The sequence below is a fragment of the Dunckerocampus dactyliophorus genome, chromosome 13 (genome assembly GCF_027744805.1).
Source record: "Dunckerocampus dactyliophorus isolate RoL2022-P2 chromosome 13, RoL_Ddac_1.1, whole genome shotgun sequence".
NCBI classification, from domain to species: Eukaryota; Metazoa; Chordata; class Actinopteri; order Syngnathiformes; family Syngnathidae; genus Dunckerocampus; species Dunckerocampus dactyliophorus.
Window position 1 is genome coordinate 13,393,393 of NC_072831.1, and position 22,554 is coordinate 13,415,946.

At 40.3% G+C, this 22,554-nt stretch overlaps 1 protein-coding gene across 3 annotated transcripts; it reads left to right on the plus strand.

Moving 5' to 3' along the window:
* The first annotated feature begins 5,232 nt into the window (after nt 1-5,232).
* Nucleotides 5,233-22,397, plus strand: c9orf72 (C9orf72-SMCR8 complex subunit). 3 transcript variants are annotated; one of them, XM_054797528.1, is made up of 11 exons: nt 5,244-5,397; nt 6,644-6,714; nt 7,847-8,334; nt 9,410-9,505; nt 9,895-9,959; nt 12,871-12,943; nt 13,265-13,381; nt 15,775-16,010; nt 16,104-16,161; nt 18,411-18,520; nt 20,587-22,397. In XM_054797528.1, exons 3-11 carry the CDS (start codon nt 7,888-7,890, stop codon nt 20,771-20,773), a joined length of 1,389 nt encoding a protein of 462 aa, XP_054653503.1. In that variant the 5' UTR covers nt 5,244-5,397; nt 6,644-6,714; nt 7,847-7,887; the 3' UTR covers nt 20,774-22,397. The 3 variants fall into 3 exon arrangements, with proteins under 3 accessions (XP_054653505.1, XP_054653506.1, XP_054653503.1); XM_054797530.1 differs by lacking the exon at nt 6,644-6,714 and having other exon boundaries at nt 5,233-5,397; XM_054797531.1 differs by lacking the exon at nt 18,411-18,520 and having other exon boundaries at nt 5,243-5,397.
* Nucleotides 22,398-22,554: the final 157 nt, after the last annotated feature.

Below are 22,554 nucleotides of genomic sequence, written 5' to 3' on the forward strand. Positions count from 1 at the left end.
ACAGTCACAATCTGGAGATCGGGAAGACCTGGGTTCGATTCTCCCTTGGGGCATCTCTGTGTGGAGTTTGCATGTTCTCCCCGTGCATGCGTGGGTTTTCTCCGGGTACTCCGGTTTCCTCCCACATTCCAAAAACATTCATGTTAGGTTAATTGGCGACTCTAAATTGTCCATTGTTACAATGTGAGAGTGAATGGTTGTTTGTCTATATGTGCCTTGTGATTGGCTGGCGACCAGTCCAGGGTGTACCCCGCCTGTCGCCCGAAGTCAGCTGGGATAGGCTCCAGCATGCCCCCGCCACCCTAATGAGGAGAAGCGGCATAGAAAATGGATGGATGGACTTGCTTCAAGAATTGAATGTAATAAAAGGGAATATTTGTATTATCTTGTTGATATTTTTGGATAGTATTATACTGTTGTATTTATATATTGTTACATTGTTCACATATAAGTGTGTTTTTTGTTGCTAAAAATGTTGTATTGTGTTTTATTGTAGCACAATTGTATAATCATGAGCAACAAATTATAGGCAAAATCACAAAATCATTTCATCATCTTGAATATGCTGGCGACCAGTCCAGGGTGTACCCCGCGTCTCGCCCGAAGTCAGCTGGGATAGGCTCCAGCATACCCATTGCGACCCTAATGAGGATATGCGGCATAGGAAATGGATGGATGGATGGATTTCAAAATAAAAAGTATTGGTATCGGTATCAGCAGTTTGCAGTATGGGCCACTCCGAAGGGCTACAGCGTTCTTGTTGTTAGCACATAATGTAATCCATCAACATGTTACTGGAAGACTTTCTTAGGGCTTTCTCTTTTTCTGGACAGAGAAGACAGATGGTTTGAAAGGAGAAGTGCGGGAGGCCATCTCCGTCAAAGTTGAGAAACCATCTCTCAACAGTACCACTTCTCCCGCACATAAAATGCTGTCCTTTGACCCTTTCATAAAAGATTAAATCATTTCAACACATAAACAAGGTACAGCCAAGTCAGTTTCAAGCGTGCCCGTGACCATCATTACATCTGAATGGAATACTAACAAGGGTGATTCCACCCAGACGACTGTCGCGGGGCGGCAGAGGTCTCACTCCCCTGTATCGTAACAGCTGTCATTTGGCACCACAGAGTGAAATCGCAAACTCGTGTTTGTCCCACCCAGTCAGACTAGAATTACCCGACCTCGTCAGTGAGCATGAATTGATGAAGCCTGCTCGGATGAGAGGCGAAACGCCTTCTAAGACGGCATGAACAGTCCAGTTGCGATCGATTCAACGCCCTGAGGATACAAAGACGTGGATGAATGGGAATATTACAGGCAAGTGGAAGATTTTGTTACCTCCTGTGACAGGGGTATCCAAACTTTTTCCACCGAGGGTTGCATACTGAAAAATCAAAGGATGCGGGGGCCACTTTGATCTGGTGATACATCTCTTTGATTTTGTAAAAAGGCTAGAAAAGGTTTAATACAGATTATATACTTTGTGCCTTTTGCTCTGTTTCTCCCATTTTTGCTGCTGCTTGTTGATTTCAATTTATTTCTACAATGTGACACGGGCCAATAAAAAAACAAGGCAGATGTCACAAATGGCACCTGTGCCGCACTTTGGACACCCCTGTTCTATGAGATCGCTAACCTATTAGACATAAAGCCACCGCATAAGGCACCCAAGATGTTGCTGAATATGTCTTTTGAGGGTCCCTATGAGGGTTTTGTTAGCTGGCAAGTGGTGATATGGGACACTAATAACAGAAACAGACCATTGTCAGACCTTCCCAAACATTTTTGTGGGTGATTTGTCCTTTTTGTGTGTGTGTGTGTTTACACCTGAATACTCATAATGTGAAAATTTGTTTTTATGTAAGACAAAGGTATACACAAGAATGGCTATGTGAAGTTAAGACTCAAATATATCAATATATGATACGGATAAAGCAAATGAAAAGTTATTTGTATTTGATTGAGAGTTTTGTTTCAGGATAGAGAAGGAAAGGCTCCTTTACCTCAGTTGCTCTTGTAATGCTGCAATGCATTTCACAGCGCAATCACAATCAGTAGGGCAGCCAGAAAGTTCAAATTGGACCGGCTGTTGACAGTCTGACTGTGACTTTGAGAACTTCCGAAAGAACAGGGTTGCTCTGGCAAACACTGCATAATGTTATATATTTACAAAATTATTCTGACAGAGTTTTAAATTATGTGACGACCTGAGATAGGTTTATATGATTCAAGATTCAAGAGTTTTATTGTCATATGCATAGTAAAACAGGTAGTTCTGCTATGCAATGCGTCTGTGTAGGCTCTCAGTCGTACAGGAGTTGTCCATCGAGGGAAAGGCTTCTTGAGATGTCATCTGTACTTCTGTGAAGAAGGTGTTGGACGTTTCGCTCCTCATCCGAAGAGCTTCGTCAGCGAACTAATAAGTGCTGGTAGCCTAGGCCTTAAATACAGTAAGAGTGGGCGGAATTGGTGTGCCAGCACCCTCCTTCTATTGGTTCCTTACACTAAGCCTGGGCGGAGTAGTGGTATAATCCTCTCCTGCTATTAACACCTCCGATAAAAGGGGAAGTGTCGCTCCCTGAGTTGGGTTGAACGACTCTGATACTGGCTCGTTAGCATCTATTGTTCTGGCTCGGCCGACGTCCGACACCTTCTTCACAGAAGTACAGATGACGTCTCAAGAAGCCTTTCCCTCGTCTGCTATGCAATGAAATTCTTATTCTGTTCATTCTCCCAAGAAAAGAAAGAAAACACAAGAAAAAGAATAAGAACATAAGAAACATAAATACCAATAAATTAAGCAACAGCAACAGAAGAGACATTAATACAGAAAAATAATAAATAAATAAATAAATAAATAAATAAATAATAAAGTGCTATGAGTGTGTGCGTGTGTTGCGTGTGGCGTGTGTGAGTGCTTCGTTGAGAAGCCTGATGGCCTGTGGGTAAAAGCTGTTTGCCAGCCTTGTGGTCCTGGACTTCAAACTCCTGTAGCGTCTGCCTGACGGTAGGAGTGTGAATAATGAGTGTTGTGGATGTGTGCTGTCCTTGATGAGGTTGTGTGTTCTTCGTAGGACTCTAGATTTATAAATGTCTTGTAGTGAGGGGAGGGCTGCCCCAACAATGTTCTGTGAGGTCTTGATCACCCGCTGGAGTGCCTTCCTATCACGTGTTGTACAGTTACCGTACCAAACAGTGATGGAGGCGGTAAGGACACTTTCGATAGTACATCTGTAACTCAGGATTGTGGTGGACATGCCAAATTTCCTCAGTCTTCTCAGGAAGTACAGTCTCCTTTGGGACTTCTTCATAATTTGTTGGGTGTTGTGAGACCAGGTGAGATCCTCGCTGATGTGTGTGCCAAGGAACTTGAAGGTTTTCACCCTCTCCACCTCAGTCTCATCAATCAACGGGGGTCTATGCGGCTCCTTTTCCCTTGTTCTTGGGTCGATGATCATCTCTTTAGTCTTATCTGTATTGAGAAGGAGATTGTTATCACGACACCAAGCTATGAGGTCCGCCACCTCTCTTCTGTATGATGTTTCAACACCACCAGTGATCAGTCCGATGACTGTAGTGTCATCCGCAAATTTATTGATGCTGGTGTTGTTCTGGGAGGCCACGCAATCGTAGGTGAAGAGCATGTAGAGGAGCGGACTCAGCACACACCCCTGTGGGGTCCCAGTGCTCACAATTCTTGAGCTGGATGTGCGATTGTGGACTCTGACTGACTGGGGCCTGCCTGTTAGAAAGTTAAACACCCAGTTACAGAGGGAGGGTGACAGGCCAAGTGTGAGGAGCTTATTTGTGAGTTTGTGGGGGCAGACTGTATTAAAAGCAGAGCTATAGTCTATAAATAGCATTCTGACATATGTGTCCTGGCCCTGTAGGTGAGAAAGGGCTGTGTGGATGGCAGTGTTGACTGCATCATCCGTGGACCGGTTCTGGCGATATGCAAACTGTAGAGGGTCCACGGTTGCCGCCGGGATGCTCTTTTTGATGTGGGTCATGACTAATCTTTCAAAGCACTTCATAACAATAGGAGTGAGTGCTATAGGGCGATAGTCATTCAAGCAAGTCACAGGGCGATAGTCATTCAAGCAAGTGACGTTGCTCTTCTTGGGTACGGGCACTATGGTGGTGGACTTAAAGCAGGTCGGTACAGATGCTTGTGCAAGCGACAGGTTAAATATGTCAGCAAGCACATCAGCTAGCTCTGATGAGCAAACCCAAAGTACACGGCCTGAGATGTTGTCTGGGCCTGCTGCTTTTCGTGGGTTTGTTTTGTTCAGAACCCTGCGCACATCAGCTGATGTCACCATGAGAGGTGAGTCCTGTGTGCTCCCCAAGTCCAGCCACCCTCTCTGCTCATCAGGAGTTTGGGTGTCATATGATGAACGGATACACAACCCAGGACACACATTTCTATTAAAAATGCCAAATTGAGGGAGTCCAGGTGAGCTGTGGTGTTGAACTGAAAGCTAATTTTGGATTGTAAATGTACTCTGGATTAAAACGAGACACAGGGGAACTGTAAAGAAACTGAAAATTTACTCAGCAATAGCTCCATGAGCAGAAACTTTTCAAACCTAAGACAGACACCAGTGAGGGAGGCTAGTAGTCACATTCCAGTTACAACTTTATGTGTAAATGTTTTACATAATAATGGTTGTCTCTCGGCATGTGTCTCAGAGTTGCAGCATATCATTTTATAGACAGAGACACTACTAGTGTCTGTGAATCTCAGAGACCATGAGAATAGCATTGTCAACTGTGTCACTTGTGAGTGATGGTGAATACATGGTGCTGAAAGAAGGGCGTTTCAGTCACACAATCACTCCAGCATAATCATAGACGTCATGATTCAATGGGGAAATAGATGATAAATAATTACAATTTAATTGTTACAATAATAATAATGATTTAATTTCACTTGTATAGGGCTTTTCTACCTTCATTCAAAGCACTTCGACTGTTACCACATTTAAATACTGATGAGGCAGCATCGGGAGCAATTGCCGGTTCAGAATATGGGAGACAGACCACTCTCCCAGCTGAGCCATGCCACTCCATAGTAAATAAATACACTGTCCACCAAGAGTGTGTTTAAAAAAATATATGAATTATGTAGGCCTAATGGTTAGGCCTAATCTGTAATGTTGAATCCATGATGCCTGGAAAAAAATGTTCCCACGGTTATTCACTAGAGGGCGCTGTGGGTCTTCCTCATTGACGTCATAAAAACGTACCCGGAAGCACTACAGGTGGCTATTCAGCGGTGTAGTGACAGTGCAGCCTGACATTTTCTTTTGGCAGCAAAAGAGAAACATATGAAATGAAACATTTGGAAGTCTTACACTAGAAGCGGAGTGTCGGAATTAAACGACGAAACGAGTAAGTTATTGCTGGTGTGTTTCCACGTTGTGTGTTATGATGCTTGCGCGGGTTAGCGAGTTAGCATGACTAGTTTGGAAAATTAGACAATACTACAACAAACCGCTGCACACTTTGTAAATATGTGTGCGTGTGGAATGTACAGTGTTGTTATTTGTAGTCAATTGTAAGTGTAGTTCCTTGTCTGGAGATGTAGGCAGGAGACGAATCCGACACGCAGCCCATCATCCATCCTTCCATTTTCTGTACCGCTATCCTCACAAGGGACGCTGGTATGCTGGAGCCTATCCCAGATGACTTCGGGCGAGAGGCGGGGTACACCCTGGACTAGTCGACGACTTGCAGTCATAAAGTTAAATTGAGACCATATTAACCCATCGTACCTGTAGGAGTTTTTGTTAGTGTCCACCTGTCACTGCAATCCGTCCCGGAAACGCAATTGGTTATACGCATGCACGAGACCTACGTCACTTCCTCTTTTAGCAAATATTTACCACAGCGACACTGCGACGTCACGTGGTGTGGTAGTTATTTTTTAAATGTATGAAAGTAAATGGTCAATAACCATACTTCATATATGAAATACATTGGGGGGTTGTTTTATTAGTGATTATTATTAAAAGAGTTCGTTAGCATGCGGATGTTTCTATCGTCTTACCAAGACAGAGCTACATAAAAATTTCCGCAATGCTTGTTGCGCAGACGTAAACGTCATATCCGTTTAAGTAAAACAAATGTAAATAAACAGAATAAAAAACATAAAATGACAATTTAGAGTCGCCAATTAACCTAACATGCATGTTTCTGGAATGTGGGAGGAAACCGGAGTACCCGGAGAAAACCCACGCACGCACGGGGAGAACATGCAAACTCCACACAGAAATGCCCAGGGGAGAGTCGAACCCAGGTCTTCCGCAACGGGAAAATATTTCAAATTAAAAATGTTCAAATCACATAAATGAAAGGTACCTTTGTCTTTGTTTTGTTAAAGGGACTGTATGCAGTGGGTTCCTCCAACTGCTTAGCGGGCGCCAACATTCAAATGTACTACTAGCATTATATCCCGTCTCCTCCTGTTTTGAGTGCGCCGATGTAACACACCCACATGCACTAGTTATGTATACTAATTATAGCAATTTGTCAAGTTTATCTACTCATGTTAGCCTATACATTCATTCATGATAGCCTATCATAGTCAACGACATTAATTTAAATCGCCTGTCTGAGACTGTGTTTGTGTGTGCAGGGGCGCCGTAAAGGGGGAAAAAGTTAGGACAATTCCAAGGGCCCAAGACTGACAGGGACCCCAGTAAATAGGTAAATAATTGTTCTATTTGGTTGGGATTTTTTTTTAATATAGTCAGAAAACGATTAAAACAAACTTGTGTATTTGGTAGTAACAGTTAAATATCCCTGACCGAAAGTAAACTTCTATATTGACTGGTCACCTCCTATAGCTATATGAAAAGGTTTAGTCCGCTACTACCTTCACCGTGTTTCGTACCTGCGGTGTGTTGCCTGTCAATCGTTAGTTGTGGCAGAGCAGAGTGAATATTGAAAGGCTGAATGAAAATACATTTCTGGGGATCATAATAGATACAAACATGAACTGGAAATCTCATATTAAAAATATACAACATAAGATGGTGAGAAATACCTCAATGTGGAATAAAGCAAAATTTATCCTCGATCAAAAATCACTCTACACTCTTTACTTTCTCTTGTATCACCATATGTAACTTATTGTGTGGAGACATGGGGTCATAACTACAAAAGCCACTGTTGATGTAGTAATATGACTTGATCAAGCCTTTTCTAACATTCCACACTAGAAAATAAGGAATAAAAGTCTGCAGGACGTGCGCTTTTCCAACATTCAGCGCTACAAAATAAATAATAAAAGTATTTATGATTTGTGTTGATATCTGATCAATATCGGTATCATCCAATGTTCAAGGCTGCATTGTCGTTAAGTAGCAGAAGTGAAAAAATTGCATCGGGACACCCTTACCTCATACGCACCTGCTCTGCAAGAGAATACGAAAACATAGCAGGATGGATCAGTGCTGCCAACATAGTGACTTGGTTGCTATTTTTAGCGACTATTCAGACCCTTCTAAATCACGTTTTTCAAAAAAGCAACTAGCGACATATCTAGTGACATACAGTACATTTTTGAAGACTAAAATGAAGGCACATATCAGGAGCGATATGTGCTTTCATCAGCCCCCATCCAAAAGGCAGCTCCATCTTGCTTGTGACATAAAAAAATAATAAAATTGTTTTTCATGTTATTTGCTCACTTTTTGTCTCCCAGAGCATGCAAAAGAATTACAATTATGCAAATTGATGCTGATGGTCACTCACTGCCACAAATAGATTGTAGTACTGTGGGTAACCATTTTCATTTTCTGCAAATGACACGGTTTAATGTCTTTTTAAATTTCAGATTGATTGTCATCCAGCGTTTCTTCCAACATTTCAACTCAAATGTCTTCTGGGTGTCCACCCCAGTCACCTGCTGTGGCAAAGTCTGAAGTAGCAATCGACGGAGAATGTCCACTGCTGGCTGCCACCTTTGCCTACTGGGACAATATCCTAGGGCCGCGTGTGCATCATATTTGGGCACCAAAGTGTGATCAGGGGATATTTCTCAGTGATGGAGATGTGACGTTCTTGGCAAATCACACACTCAATGGCGAGATTCTGCGGAGTGCAGAGTGCGGAGCAGTGGATGTTAAGTTTTTTGTCTTAGCGGAGAAGGGTGTCATCATTGTGTCACTCATCTTCGATGGTGAACTTAAGGGGGACAAGAACACCTGTGCCTTGTCCATTATTCTGCCACAGACCGAGCTGGCCTTCTACCTACCTTTACACACCATCTGCGTGGAGAGGCTCAAACATGCTATTCGCAAGGGACGCATTTGGATGCAGAAGGTACCTTACAGACTCCAATTGCTTACTTGTTTTTGTATTCATATTGTATTGCTCTGGTCTGGTGATATTAAATTGCTTTAAAGTGATCTGCACATCTGCACGCTTCATTAGAGATTGTAACATGAGTACATGATTAAAGTTGCTTTCTCTGCTGTCTGTGGAGGACTAATTATGCTGATACGTAGTGAACAGTGAATGACATGATTACATAGCGTGAAGGTTTTTATGCTCAAATTAATCAATTTGTTGTAAGACGGTGCTGTGAGGGCAAATGTTAGAATTAGAGCCCGACCAATATGGGATTTTTGGGTCGGATGCCGATATCGGGGGCTGAAAAAAGCCGCTATCCGATATATTGGTCGATAACCGATATTTTGTTCGATATATGAAATAAGAGCGTTGATATACACAGGATATAAAGTGTACATGAACATACATTCTTATAATACGATTCAACGCAAAGAAGCAGAAGACTACTAAATAAAAATAAGGAACTTTAATTAGCAAGACCGTCAGCATGAGGATATGCCTCTTTGTGTTTTAGCTCTGGCTAACGTGTGCACTGCAGATGTTGAATCTAACATCTGCTGAGTCTTTTGTGAAGTGGCTCCACACCTTACTCTTCTCCTCTTCCTGTCAAATGAAAATATATACCTATTTTAGCATTCAAACAAAGGTTGAAGAATAATAAAGAATTATGAATAAACAAATACAATTATTATTGTTGTTAAAGTGTCTTTTAAATGTTACCAAAATTAAATGGGTTCTTCTTTTGGTCCAACACCTCCTTTTGTTAATCTCTCTCTTAACAGTGTACAAAACTAATTGTTTCCAAAAAAATCTCAAGTGCCACAACAGGAATAATAGAAACACTGTGCCCATTTTATCATAGACTGATAACATTTACATCATTTAAAGATGATAAGGTCTTAATGTCTGCATATGTATATATCAGTGTAGAGCATGTATAGCTTGTGCTGTCTGAGTAGAGGTCTGCTAGTTGTGAAAAACAACATTTGTAATTTGCCAGTTTACTTGTTCATGCAGTGTTTTTAGCTTCTTTGCTTTGTTTTAGGGCTACAACATCATCGCAGTGCTGAGCTTGGAGATTGTCCCGATTATGGAGCTGCTTGCTTCCATGAAGACACACAGTGTGCCTGAAGACATAGATGTGAGTAACAATTATCTTTTCATGTTTAAAAAACAACAACATTGGTTTGTGTTAATGAGTAATAATTTTTGGACTCTGGGTTGATTGTCAAAAACAAAATGATGATTCACATTTTTAGCAAAATCATGCAGCCCTAAGTAAAGCCACGTTATTCTGTAAATGTGTTATGTAGCCTTTGTGGTCAATAGACATCAACACTAAGCCTGCACTTCAAAGCATCAAAACCAATTAGTGGAATCTCACTGGCTGTTTCTCACACTGTTGTTACACAGCGATGAGCTTGCGTCATATTTTCATTGCAAAGTGCACAAATGTGCCAATCAACACTTTAGTTTTGTTCTTGAGAACTCTGCCAAAACGATCTCATTTGTTTCCCTGTTTCTGACTAGATAAAAGACACAGTACTAAATGATGATGACATCGGAGACAGCTGCCATGAGGATTTCCTCCACAAGTAAGTGCTCCAGTCTTGGCAAATGGTGACAGATGATAAGAAGTGCCAGCTCAACACCTATCATCCCTCCCATGAGTAAAAACTCTGCATGCAGCGGAAATTTCCTCCAGACAAAAGGGCAAGGCTAAATTGCTATTGCTCACAGTTTGCTAAGTTTATTGCAGTACGCTGCAAAGATATTTGCAGTTAAAGGACATTTATAGCTGAAGAGAGTCCATGAATACAAACAGCCTAGGCCTATCAAAGTAACAAATTTTGCTGGGTAATTGCGCTACAAATTATTGCAGATAAACAATATTATTGTCAACATTATTTTGAGACCATTTTTCCATTATTGTAATGATAATATACAGTATGGCATAATAATGCAAGTACACCGCATCAAAAGCAATACACTTTAATTAAGAGTATTTATCATTGTAATTGGAATGTCAAGAGCTTTTAAATAAATGAAACAAAGAGCATAATAAATTCCATCCATCCATTTTCTATACCGCTTCTTCCTCATTAGGGTCGCGGGGGCATGCTGGGGCCTATCCCAGCTGACTTCGGCGGCAGGCGGGGTACACCCTGGACTGGTCGCCAGCCAATCGCAGGGCACATATAGACAAACAACCATTCACACTCACATTCATAACTATGGGCAATTTAGAGTCGCCAATTAACCTCACCTGCATGTTTTTGGAATGTGGGAAGAAGCCGGAGTACCCGGAGAAAACCCACGCGCACACGGGGAGAACATGCAAACTCCACACAGAAATGCCCAGGGGAGAATCAAACCCAGGTCTTCCCGATCTCCAAGCTGTTACTGTGTTGGCCAACGTGCTAACCACTAGACCACCGTGCGGCCAGCATAATAAATTAACCAAAAAAAACAAACATAAAAACTCGTGTCACATTGACAAAAAAACGGAGATATAACCAGAAAATATTCTGAAGTTCACATGCAAATGTCAGCTCATTTGCTTATTCCTTGATTTACTTTTACTGTGTGGAATACACTGTTTACGTTTCAGGTGTAACATTTTGTCGAAGTTTGGTTAAAATACATGTTTTGGATGAAGCAAAATGCATTTGGTGCACAATGGGGTGTTGTACTTCGGGAATCACGGCAGCTGAAATGTAAGTTCCACCGTTTTGTATTATTTATTTGTCTTTGGCACAAACTTTTCATTTCACGAAATGATGATGCGTAAACGGGTTAAACTGACATCAGATCATGTTTTATACGCAACAGGCGCAAAGAAAGTATTCAACACTGTTTCCCTTGGTTATTCAATATGTTTGCAGGATTATTTCGCATGGCTATTATGGCTTCAAATGACTGTAGTCTGTGCGTCATGAACCTCAAAGTAACTGCACTGTCGGGAGAATCACCCATACTCTTCACGACACTCACTTGCAGCACTTTGTGTGCGCGAGTAGGGGTGCGCATTAAAAGTGAAGGACAGGAAGTGTTTCTTGCGTCATGCATTTATTCAGTAATTAAATACAAGCGGTCAACAAAGTTATCCACCATGCAGGCTCCTCCTACCTACCGCCGTGCAATACAGGTCTGAAAGCTGTGAAAACCCCTCCACAATGCAACGCAACCCCTGACCAGCGACGGAGCCAAGAAGGCAGAGCTTAGACACACTCCTCAATTGCCTGGCAACACCTTGTATTCCTGGCAACACGCGCATGCGTGTCCAAAGTGTGGCCAGGGGCCATCTGTGGGACGTGGCTTGCAGAAATAAAATCGCGATTAATTGGTTCCATGAATGTCCGCAAGTAGGATTTCTTATTTATAAATCAAATACTTCATACTACTTGTAGTTAGCGCAGAGAAAAACAGTTTATGACCTACATACCGGTTTTAATATTATTAGAGTCCTCTAGACAGACAATAACACCCCTATAGTCACCTTTACACTCATATTACCCAATGTAGTACATAATAATTGGAGAGACTAAGCCATTTAAAACCATAAGACTCAGATGCAGTTCTCAGAAAATGTTGACAATAATATCCTTTAGCGTCAATTTGTGGGACAATAAAAGTTTCAAGATGCACCTGCATTGTTTTGTGACTCGGTTAAACAAAAAAGTTTGTTTGTCCAGTCATATTTTTTCATTGTACAGTACTTCTTTTAAAGTTAATGTGAAAATCTTGTCTCTTTTTGTTCTCACGGACCCAATCTTGCACATCCTCTCGTCTCATGAATTGGGTGTCTTGTGACACCCCTACTAACTATATAGATTATCCCAAAAAAAATAATACAAACTTTAAGTAATTGTAAACTGGGTGTTTATTATAATTTGTTAAATTTTATAAATTTATTAGAATTTACAAACATCATGTTATTATTTTGTCTGTTCTGGTCCGGACACTGCTGACAGCGTGAAGCAATGGAATCGCATACATCATGAAACAATTCCCTTGGTATTGCGTTCATTCACGTTTAATGGCTGCTCTCAATTCAGAGACTGTTGCAGATTTTGTAGTGTAGACTTTGTATTTTAAGTATCCCCATTTAAAAAAACTGTAGTGGTGTGAGGTTGCATGAATGTGGAGGGTATTCAACAAAACCCCTCCATCCAATCCACCTGTTTGGCAAGATCTTCCAGTAGCATTTTAGAATGAATTTTCTTTCTTCAATGTTTAGTCTGGCTGTCATCATCTCAATGGGTTTCATCTGCAAAGAAGAAAAAAAACAATTGAGTTATCAGCTGCTAAAGGGTGTAGACTTTTTTGGGACCCCCTGTATATATTACTATAACGAATGTAGCAGTTGGCCTTAATCTTTAGCCTGTTGCCAAGTTATGTTCCCTTCTATATAAATGTTTTCAGAAATCTCGAAACAATATCATTCATTAAAGTAATTGTAATGCAGCTAATTGGCTCTAATTTGCCCTTGTGTGTGTGGTTCAGGTCCATCAGCTCTCATTTCCAGACTTGTGGCTGTTCAGTAGTGGTGGGAAGCAACCCAGAGAAAGTAAACAAGGTACATTTACCAAATGAGTGTCTACACACACACAAACTTGCAATTCCTGTACGTAATTTGAAGTGTTTTGAAGCTGAGGTGTGCCCTGCATTCAATTTCATCGTTTTGTTACTGCTCGTGTATGAAATTCAAGCATTCACAGTCTAAACAGCTACTTAGTTAGGAGCATCCACAGCATATTCAATATGCATGCATTGACATTTATATTTTGACATTGGTTAACTAGAAAGAAATATATAATCCAAATTTTACTACGTGACTCTAATGATTTTAGGTGTGTTAGTTGTTTAATTTATTATTTCCCAAAAATATTTTTGGTAGATGGTGCGGACGCTCTGCCTCTTCCTTACCGCTGCTGAGAAGAAATGTTCTCGCCTTTGTAAGGCGGACTCATCCTTCAAATATGATACAGGCCTCTTTGTTCAGGGTCTGCTGAAGGTAACCAACTTCTAGAACATCTTCCTGATAGATGCAACACATTTGTAGTCTGTTACTGTTAATATTTTTTCCAACTATGGCATTGTATTGTTGTCTATAATACTTATTATAATAATAATAATGGATTAGTGTTATATTGTTCTTTTTAAGGTACCCAAAGCGCTTCACAGTGACCATATTATTATTCATTCACTCCTCAGTCATACACAGGTGGTCTGACATAAACGTGGCTGCTCATTCGCTGCCATTGTTGTCTTGTACCCTAATTTATTTTCTGATGTGAAAGAGCTACTAGAAGATTAAGTTGTTTTTCCATGACCACATTGCATAGAAGTGTTTGATTCTCTAGTTGAATTTTAGTGTTTCCCGTAGGTTTACAGCTTTGGGGTGGCAGATGGGGAGCATCGACACAAACGCGCACACATGCATGCGCGCAGTGTAGCCAACTGTAATGTGATTTTATAAATGTATAACGATGTATAAATTGTGGGGGACTGGGCTGATGAAGCAACACAAACATACGCACAGACACAGTGTTGCTGACTCCAATGAAATTGCTCCTGAACAACATTTGGGGTGCACACATGCATATTCATGTGGACAGCAGGTGTATGCAGGCGTGTGTGAGTTGCGGGGGATTTTGCTGACCAAACTGACACAAACAGATCCACACGCGTGCTGTAGAACTCTACAGATCACTCCTCTACAGTTACATTTGTGGTGCACAGCGTGTGCGTGTATCTGTGTCCGTGTGTTGGACTGAATTAAGATGATGAAACAACACAAACATGCAAGCACATGCACGGACGCTGTGTTGATAACTCTAATGCAATTGCTGCGCTACAATTACATTTAGGGATGTTCCAATCAGATCTTCAGGATCGAGAACGGCTGCCGATCCGCTGTATTTTGAAAATGTGATAATATTGGCTTCCACCACGAGATCGGACCAATCCGGTTACCGTATAATGTTCGTAACTCTGGGCCACACTTCAACACGGTAAGTGCAGTAATGCGCCTCAAAGCTGGTTCCCATTCAACTCCCGCCACCCGCAAGAAGAAGAAAACGTAACACCACCATGCAGACATGTCCAATCGTGGCGGAATCTCATCACACACACTACTAAACATGGCGAAACACCTTGGAAACTCCTGTTACGGGGCGTGAATGGAAGCTAGCGGGGTTAGCTTAGTTTAGCCCACTGACAATGTGCAGGTTATGAATGGAAAAAAGACAAGAGGCACATTTATTCTTGCACCCGCCTCGCATCAACCGTCAATTGCCATTCTAAACACACACAACACACTTCCAGCCTTCAAAATAAGAGCGCTCTTTGTTACATGAGTCTATTTATATAAACAAAATAAGGGTGTCATTAAAATATCTTACATTAATAACGTGATTGGAATGACATCTGTGACGATATCTTCCTTAACCACAAGCACGGGCATTACAGTTTGTTGAAGATTTTGTAGCAATATGTGCTGAGGCTGACGTCCCAGTAGAAAAATTTGCCCAGCTACATTCATTTCTCAATTACTGGACAAAATGGGCCAGTGATGTATTGCATCAATAAATGTAAGAATTTTTGCATTTAATTAATGACCATTTTACTCACTAACTCATATATCTCACACTCTACGCTGGTAAAATAAGTGGAAAAGGCAAAAAAACCCCGAGAATTCTAAAAAATGTAAATGGAAAAAACGGAATTTAGGAAGAAATTTAAAACAGATTTCATAGGGCTCTAAGAGTTTGTTTAAAAAAAATCTCACACAGGGCCATGTAGGTTTGGATTTTTTTCTCCCTTAATAATAAAAAGTTTAATTTAAAAACTGCATTTTGTGTTCAGTTGTGTTGTCATTGATTAATATTTAAATTTGTTTGATGATATTAAACATTTAAATGTGACAAACATGCAACAACAAAAAAAGAAATCAGGAAGGGGCAAACACTTTTTTTCAGAGCACTGTATGTGTAACCCTAATTTGAGGAACACAAGCAGAAGACAAACTTCATGGAGGTTTTCTCTCATTTATGAGGAGTCATTGTGGTAAAAACTGGCTGTTATGCAGTTTCTTGTTTTGGCAGCACTTGCAGTTTTACATGTAAACCCACAATGGGGAACAAACATAAAAAGGTAGAAACCGCAAGCAGACAAATGCAACGACCTGCTTGCAAAAAGGAAAAGTTTTGATAAAGTCAATTTTGCACATGTATTTGGTTGAACCGCTCTAATTTAAGTTTATTGTGTATTATGTCTTTGATTACATCGGGTGTCATACAAGTATATTGTTTTCAGAGGTATTTATTTATTTACTATAGATACTACAGAGTTGAAGTAAGAACCCATATTTACAGATTATAAGTGTGACTTTTTCCTCTTTTTCAGGACTCAACTGGTAGCTTTGTACTGCCCTTCCGCCAAGTTCTCTACTCCCCTTATCCGACCACACACATCGACGTCGACATCAACACAGTCAAGCAAATGCCACCCTGTCATGAGCATACTTACAACCAGCGCCGCTATATGCGGTCTGAACTAAACACTCTTTGGAAGACTGACAGTGAAGAGGACATACCTCCTGACACTGTCATCCCCACCGATGACACTTTTACACCTGACTTGTAAGCTATGAATCTATCAGTCTTTTTTTTTTTTTTTGTCGAAACATTTATCTGTAATTTCAAAACAATCCTCATATTCTTCTTTGTTCTTAGGAATATATTTCAAGATGTCATGCATAAAGATACTTTGGTCAAGTCATTTATAGATGAGGTAAGTTATCTGTTAGGGGTACATTGTAATCCGATTTTTCAGAAGAGAACCTTCCGTTTGGTGCAAAGGCGTACCAATTTCTTACATGATACACATTAAGAATAAGCGACAGGGAAGTGTGCCTGGTGTCAGGCCTCTACTTGGTCAATAGTTTTATGTTTTGCCTGACTGCACCGAAAATGAACCGAACCGTGACCTTAAAACTATGGTACATGCTGAACTGTGATTATGACATACTGTTTCATGCCAATTGTTTATTATTTCAATTTAATAATGTTAAATATTTCCTTGTAGGGGGAATACCCCCCCAGACTGATCGCCAGTCAGTCACAGACAAGCACACACTTGCAAATCTGGAATACCTGTGTAGCCTCTAGGGGAACATATATTTCTATCTATTTTGATTCCAGTCCCAATCTTCCAATTATTAATACCTTTGTATTTAATATGTTAGAACTGCAACAATTATTCGATGAATTGATGATTAATCGGGTATCCAATTAATCGATTAATTAACTGTTTTAGTATTTGATTATTATTATTATTATTTTTTAAAATGTGAATATCCTCTCATTTCAACCTCTCAAATGTGATTATTTTTTAATTCCCTTAGTCATCCATGAAAGCAGACCTATTATCGTTCTGCTTAAGGCAAAACAAGATATTCACACACATCAGCTATGACTTTGGAAAACAGTGATCAACATTTTTGCCCCTTTTCTGATATGTTGTGGACTAAGCCACTAACTGTTTGTTGTTTTGTTCATATTGATTTGGTCCGTACTGATTACTTGATAAATCCAAACAAGCTTCAGATTAATCGACTATGACAATAATCATTAGTTGGCGCCCTATAATTGTATGGGGCATTGTATGTAACTTTGTACTAACGTCATCGAGAAGCTCCATTTCAAAGCAATCAAAAGCCTTTTTTTCCACCAAGATACAGTTCAGTTCAGCTTGCTACGGTATGACTTGGCAGGAGTAAAGGAGGGGTCATTTCTATGAAAAATCGGTCCGTGTATGTTGACATGTGTTGTAGTATTGTTAACGTCATCATTATCGCAAAGCAGCATGAACGTATTAACCTCAACATACTACTGTTCCTGCAAGCAACAAGCAATATGAGCATACAGCATACAAGCAATGGCTAGTTATAGTTTTGCCGCTGATGCCAATGTCAGTCAGCCAGCCCGAGGGGCATCGACATAAACAAGTTCCAGCGCACCATTCAATCCATTGTGGCATTGAAATTACACTTTTCTGTTGACCACAGACTGCAGTGTGGCTACAAAATGCATTCATGTTACTGTAATGTTCATTGAGACACACAAGCACCAGACTTGATAGCTAGGCTTTTATTGCAGGTTTCAATTATCTCACTACAGGCACAGTAATCCCTAATCAAAACACATGCGACTATTGCAGCTGTAACCCAGGCCAGGCTAAAACTCAACACTGAATCCCCGACGTCACTTCCTGTTCGTCCCACCACGCAGCTCCCCCAGCACCGGAACACATTTACAGCAACACACATACCGTAAGCTTAAATGGCTTATTTTCTCTTATGTCTCTGTATTGGGTAATACGAGTGTAAAGGTGACTATAGAGTTGTTATTTCATGTCTGGAGGGCTTTAATAATGTTAATTGTATTGAGAAGGTTGTGAACAGGTTTTCTTTGCTCTAATTACAACCATATTCCATTTAGAAATAAGGAATCCTACATTGCAGAAATTCACTTATCACGGTCGCGTCTGGAACCAATCAACCACGACAAACGAGGAATTACTGTAATTATATTGTATTCTTAGTTCTTAAAGTAAACTATTGAGCTATTCCTGTAGGCATAAAAGCAGAGAGAACACACAACAACAAAACATAGCTGCCTAGAACATAGAAAAACATCTGTTTTTACAACACAGCAGTAAAGCTGAAATGGATACATCTATAGTCGTTTTTTTGTTTTTTTCCCTTGTTTTTCTTTTCCTATTTTATGCAGTGTGCCAGTCTTGGTTCCCATCTATCTGATCTAGTCTCTAGAGCCCATGCCAAACAGCAGGATTCCTTCCCAAGGGTGACAACCCATCTACCACTCAATGATGGTATTTCCGAGTTGCAAAGATTTCCCCTGCCCCGTGACTACTGCATATGTTTCTTTCTCGTGGTTGTCACCAGAAGTCTGTTATTTCATTTTCTGCCCGCAGAGCTTTTTGCTGGTCCAGGAATTTACATTCTGTGTCTTACCCAGGTGTTCATGCTGAAGCCTGGCCTGTCCCTGCGGAGTGCCTATCTGGCTCAGTTCCTACTGCTGCTCCACAGGAAGGCGCTCACACTGCTAAAGTACATTGAGGATGAAACGTAAGAGTTCAGTGCGAGTACTAAGAAATATCAGAAAAGTTGTCGACTCAGTCGTCCACCATATTCATGCAACCTGCAACACAGTTTGAAAATATCCAACTAGGCTGCGACAGCAGTACAAATTTATTTTGTTTACTGCTACTCCAGAGGATTTTCATGCTCGTACACAATTCCTTCCAGGACACTAGTCAACCTTCAAATTGTTCAGATTTGAAAACCATAGGAAAAAATGAATAGAAAAATAAGCTGTTCATGGTTCAAATGCAGCTATCATACATTACATTATCTTAGCTGTGCAGGCAGCGTTTTAAAAAAATGTTTTACCATTCTGAGTGGTCCAATAAAGGTTACCACTGTTGAAAAATATGCACTCCTTTAACTTTCAGATTCAAGAAGCTGTGTTGTACACATCAGTTGCCAGATGTGTCCAGATATTCAGTGCATAGTAGTTATACTGAATCAATGTATAAGATAATATTGAATCAATGTACCGCAGTGCAAATATCACATGAGAAAAGTAATACTGAATGTATTATAGAGCAAATATAACACGAGAGAGGTAATACTGAAATATATAAATACAACATACAAATAAGTATTTGACTTCCTGCTGATTTTGTACGTTTACCCCTTTAGAAAGATATGAACAGTCTATAATTTTTATAGTAGGTTTGTGGTAACCCCTTGAGGAAAAACATTAAATAAATGTTATGGATTCATTAAAACTTAGCTTAGTACTTGGTGGAAAAACCCTTGCTGACACGCTCAGAGGGTGGACATTTTTTGTAGTTGGTCACCAGGGTTGCACCCATCTTAGAAGGTATTTAAGAGAAAAAGGCCCAAAGCAGAATGCTTGACAGTAGGGATGGTGTTGTTGGACTCATTCAGCATTTCTCTGCCTCCGAACATGTCAAGTTGATGCCAATGAGCTCAATTGTCGTCTCATGTGACCACATCACATTCTCCCAAGCCTTGTTTGAATAATTCAGATGTTCATTGGCAAACTCAGGTCTGTTCCTTTTTGATCCAGAAGGATCTTGCGGCCACTGCAGGATCTCAGTCCATTCCAGCTAAGTGTGATATTAATGCTTTTTTTTTTTATCGACTTTGAGATCATTAACCAGATCCTCCCTCATAATTCTGGGTTGATCCCTCACCTTTCTCAGAATTATCCTTACCCCATGAGGTGAACTCTTGCATGGAGCTCCAGCGCGAGGGTGATTGACTGTTATCTTGTATTTCTTCCATTTACAAATGATTGCGCCAGTCGTGGGCTCTTTCTCACCAAGCTTCCTGCTAATGGTCTTGTGGTCCATCCCAGTCTTGTGCAAGTATACAATTTTCATCTTGTCCGTGAGGTTCTTTGACAGCTATTTGGTCTTGCCCATAGTGGTGAAGAGGTTGGAATATGCTTCATGGGCACATCACTGAGCTCGGAATGCTTGCTGGTTGGTAGGGGATCAAATACTTATTTACTTGTTTCCCGAGTGGTTAGCATGTTGGACACAGTCAGGAGATTGAAAGACCTGGGTTTGAATATCCGCTTGGGCATCTCTGTTTGGAGTTTGCAAACCCATGCATGCGTGGGTTTTCTCCGGGCACTCCGGTTTCCTCCCACATTCCAAAAAATAATTGGCGAATGGTATGAATGTGAGTGTGAATGGTTGTCTGTATGTGCCCTGCGATTGGCTGGTGACCAGTCCTGGGTGTACCCCACCTCTCACCCAAAGTCAACTGGCATAGGCTCCAGCATACCCCTGCCACCCTATTGAGGATAAGCGGCATAGAAAATGAATGGATGGATCTTATCTGGGAAACTGTCATTGTCGTAATATAGTGAGAGGGCATCAGAGGGCATGGTTATGTTACTGAACAGCCTGTGACAGAAGTGAATGTCATTTTACTGGTAACAAGATGGTTTATGCAAACTTGTCATTGTGGAGCAGCATGCATAATTCATTGTGCCTTGGAATTCCCATGCACACCTGCAGCTCTAGATGCTTAATGCAAATCTCTTAAGTCTAACTCTTGACAGGTTGTTAACTATTGCCTGTCTTCCCTTACAGGCAAAAGGGGAAGAAGCCTTTCCAGTCCTTGCGCAACTTAAAGAACGACCTGAATCTGACAGTGGAAGGAGACCTGAACATTGTCATGGCCTTCGCTGAAAAGCTGAGGGCAGGCTTGCACTCCTTTGTGTTTGGAAAGTCATTCTATACCAGCATGCAGGAGCGAGACATCCTCATGAACTTCTGATTCTGTTCTTCACCTGTACTTGATCAGGGGTGTCCAAAATGCGGCCCGCAGCTTGTTTTATATTGGCATATTGCAAAAATAAAATCAATTCTTTATTAATGAGATATATTATAAGTAGGGCTGTCAAAAATAACGCGTTAAGGGCGGTAACTAATTTATTTCATTAATTACGTTACATTTTTTACTGTTATAAACGCATGCACACCAGAGCAAGCATGCCTCTGTTATGATGGCAGATGTAGCGTCCCCACACAGTCGCACAGAGTCTGACGCTCTTTTATTACTTCATTCTGACCTGAACACATCAACAGCAGTGCAATTCCAACACCATACAGTATACTGTATGTATCTCCAACTCACACTGATCTCTTGTCCGTTCATCCTGGGAACGACACTTCCTCATTCTCATTACAAGAACACAAGATGCATTCAGGGACACTCCGAACATCACAAAAAACGGCTTTATAATACGTGCATGCGTGTGTATGGAAATAAACAGGAAGATAAAGAAAAACATGAAATAGATATTCCTATCAATCACTTTGTTACTCTTAATTCGGATGTACAATTTGCAACATTTAAGTATGCTGGAAGATACACTGAAAACAAGTACATTTACCGTACTTAAATTACGGTCTTTGAACGCAACCCCTCATTGCTTATACTGTAATAACAGGGTTTAAAATGTGATTCAAATGTTCTGCTACTATTAAAGAGACTAGTGTGGTATCTTTTAACTTGATTGACATATTCAGTACATTTGGAGCTGTTAATACATAAATATATATAATACTGTCCTGTCATTTCCCTTTCGTTTTAATTAAATTCAGTCAAAAGGGGCATATTTAAGACATGGTTGCGAATGGTGATTAATCATGATTGATTTAAACACTGTGATTAATCTGCTACATTTAAAAAAAATATTTGACAGCCCTAATTATAAGATATCACAATAACTTGCTTTGTCACGAATAACACAAAGCTAACATGTTGATATTTTTACCTACATTGGATTGGTTTTGGCGTCTTTATTGTACAAAATGCATCAAAGTGGCCGCTCATCCTAAGCATTTTTTTGTATGCGACACTCAGTGGAAAATGTTTGGACACCTGGTCTAGACAGTTTGTTCATTTAATTTTTTTTTTATTATTATTTTTATTGTTACAGGAATGCATCGTTGTGTTGTTTTCATACCTGCAATTGCTGTTTCCGCCTTCTTTTATGTATTCTGTTGTACAAGGAAACATTTTAAATATATCCTGCTTCCATGAGCCATTACAATCAAACTTTTATTATACTTCACTAGTCTGCTGTTATAATGTGATTTCTGTGTTTTGAGAAGTTCTTATGCGCCTGAATAAAACATTATGTTAAAATTGTCTCTAGAATCCACCAGGATGTGCCGAGTTGATTTATTTATTTTTTTTAAGTAGTAGCTCTTTTGATTACTTGAATGCCTGTGTGAAGCAAAGCCATTAGGTGGATTGCTGTTTTTAAAATGATGAATTGATGTCTGCTAATTGGAAGGTAACAAGTTCATTGTCATTGTCAATATATTTTGAGTTATGCATATTTCAGCAAATATAAAAAAGACACAATAAATGCAAATTAAACTGGTCACAATCCCGCCTGACAACGTGGTGCGCATTCATTTACACAGCTTCCCTTTGTATGGAAACACTTTCCAGAAGGAAGTGGAGATAAATTGTGTTTATGTATTGTTGTTTCCTGTGTTATTACAGTCGTTACGGTGTATAGTTGTCCACTGGAAACCTATTAA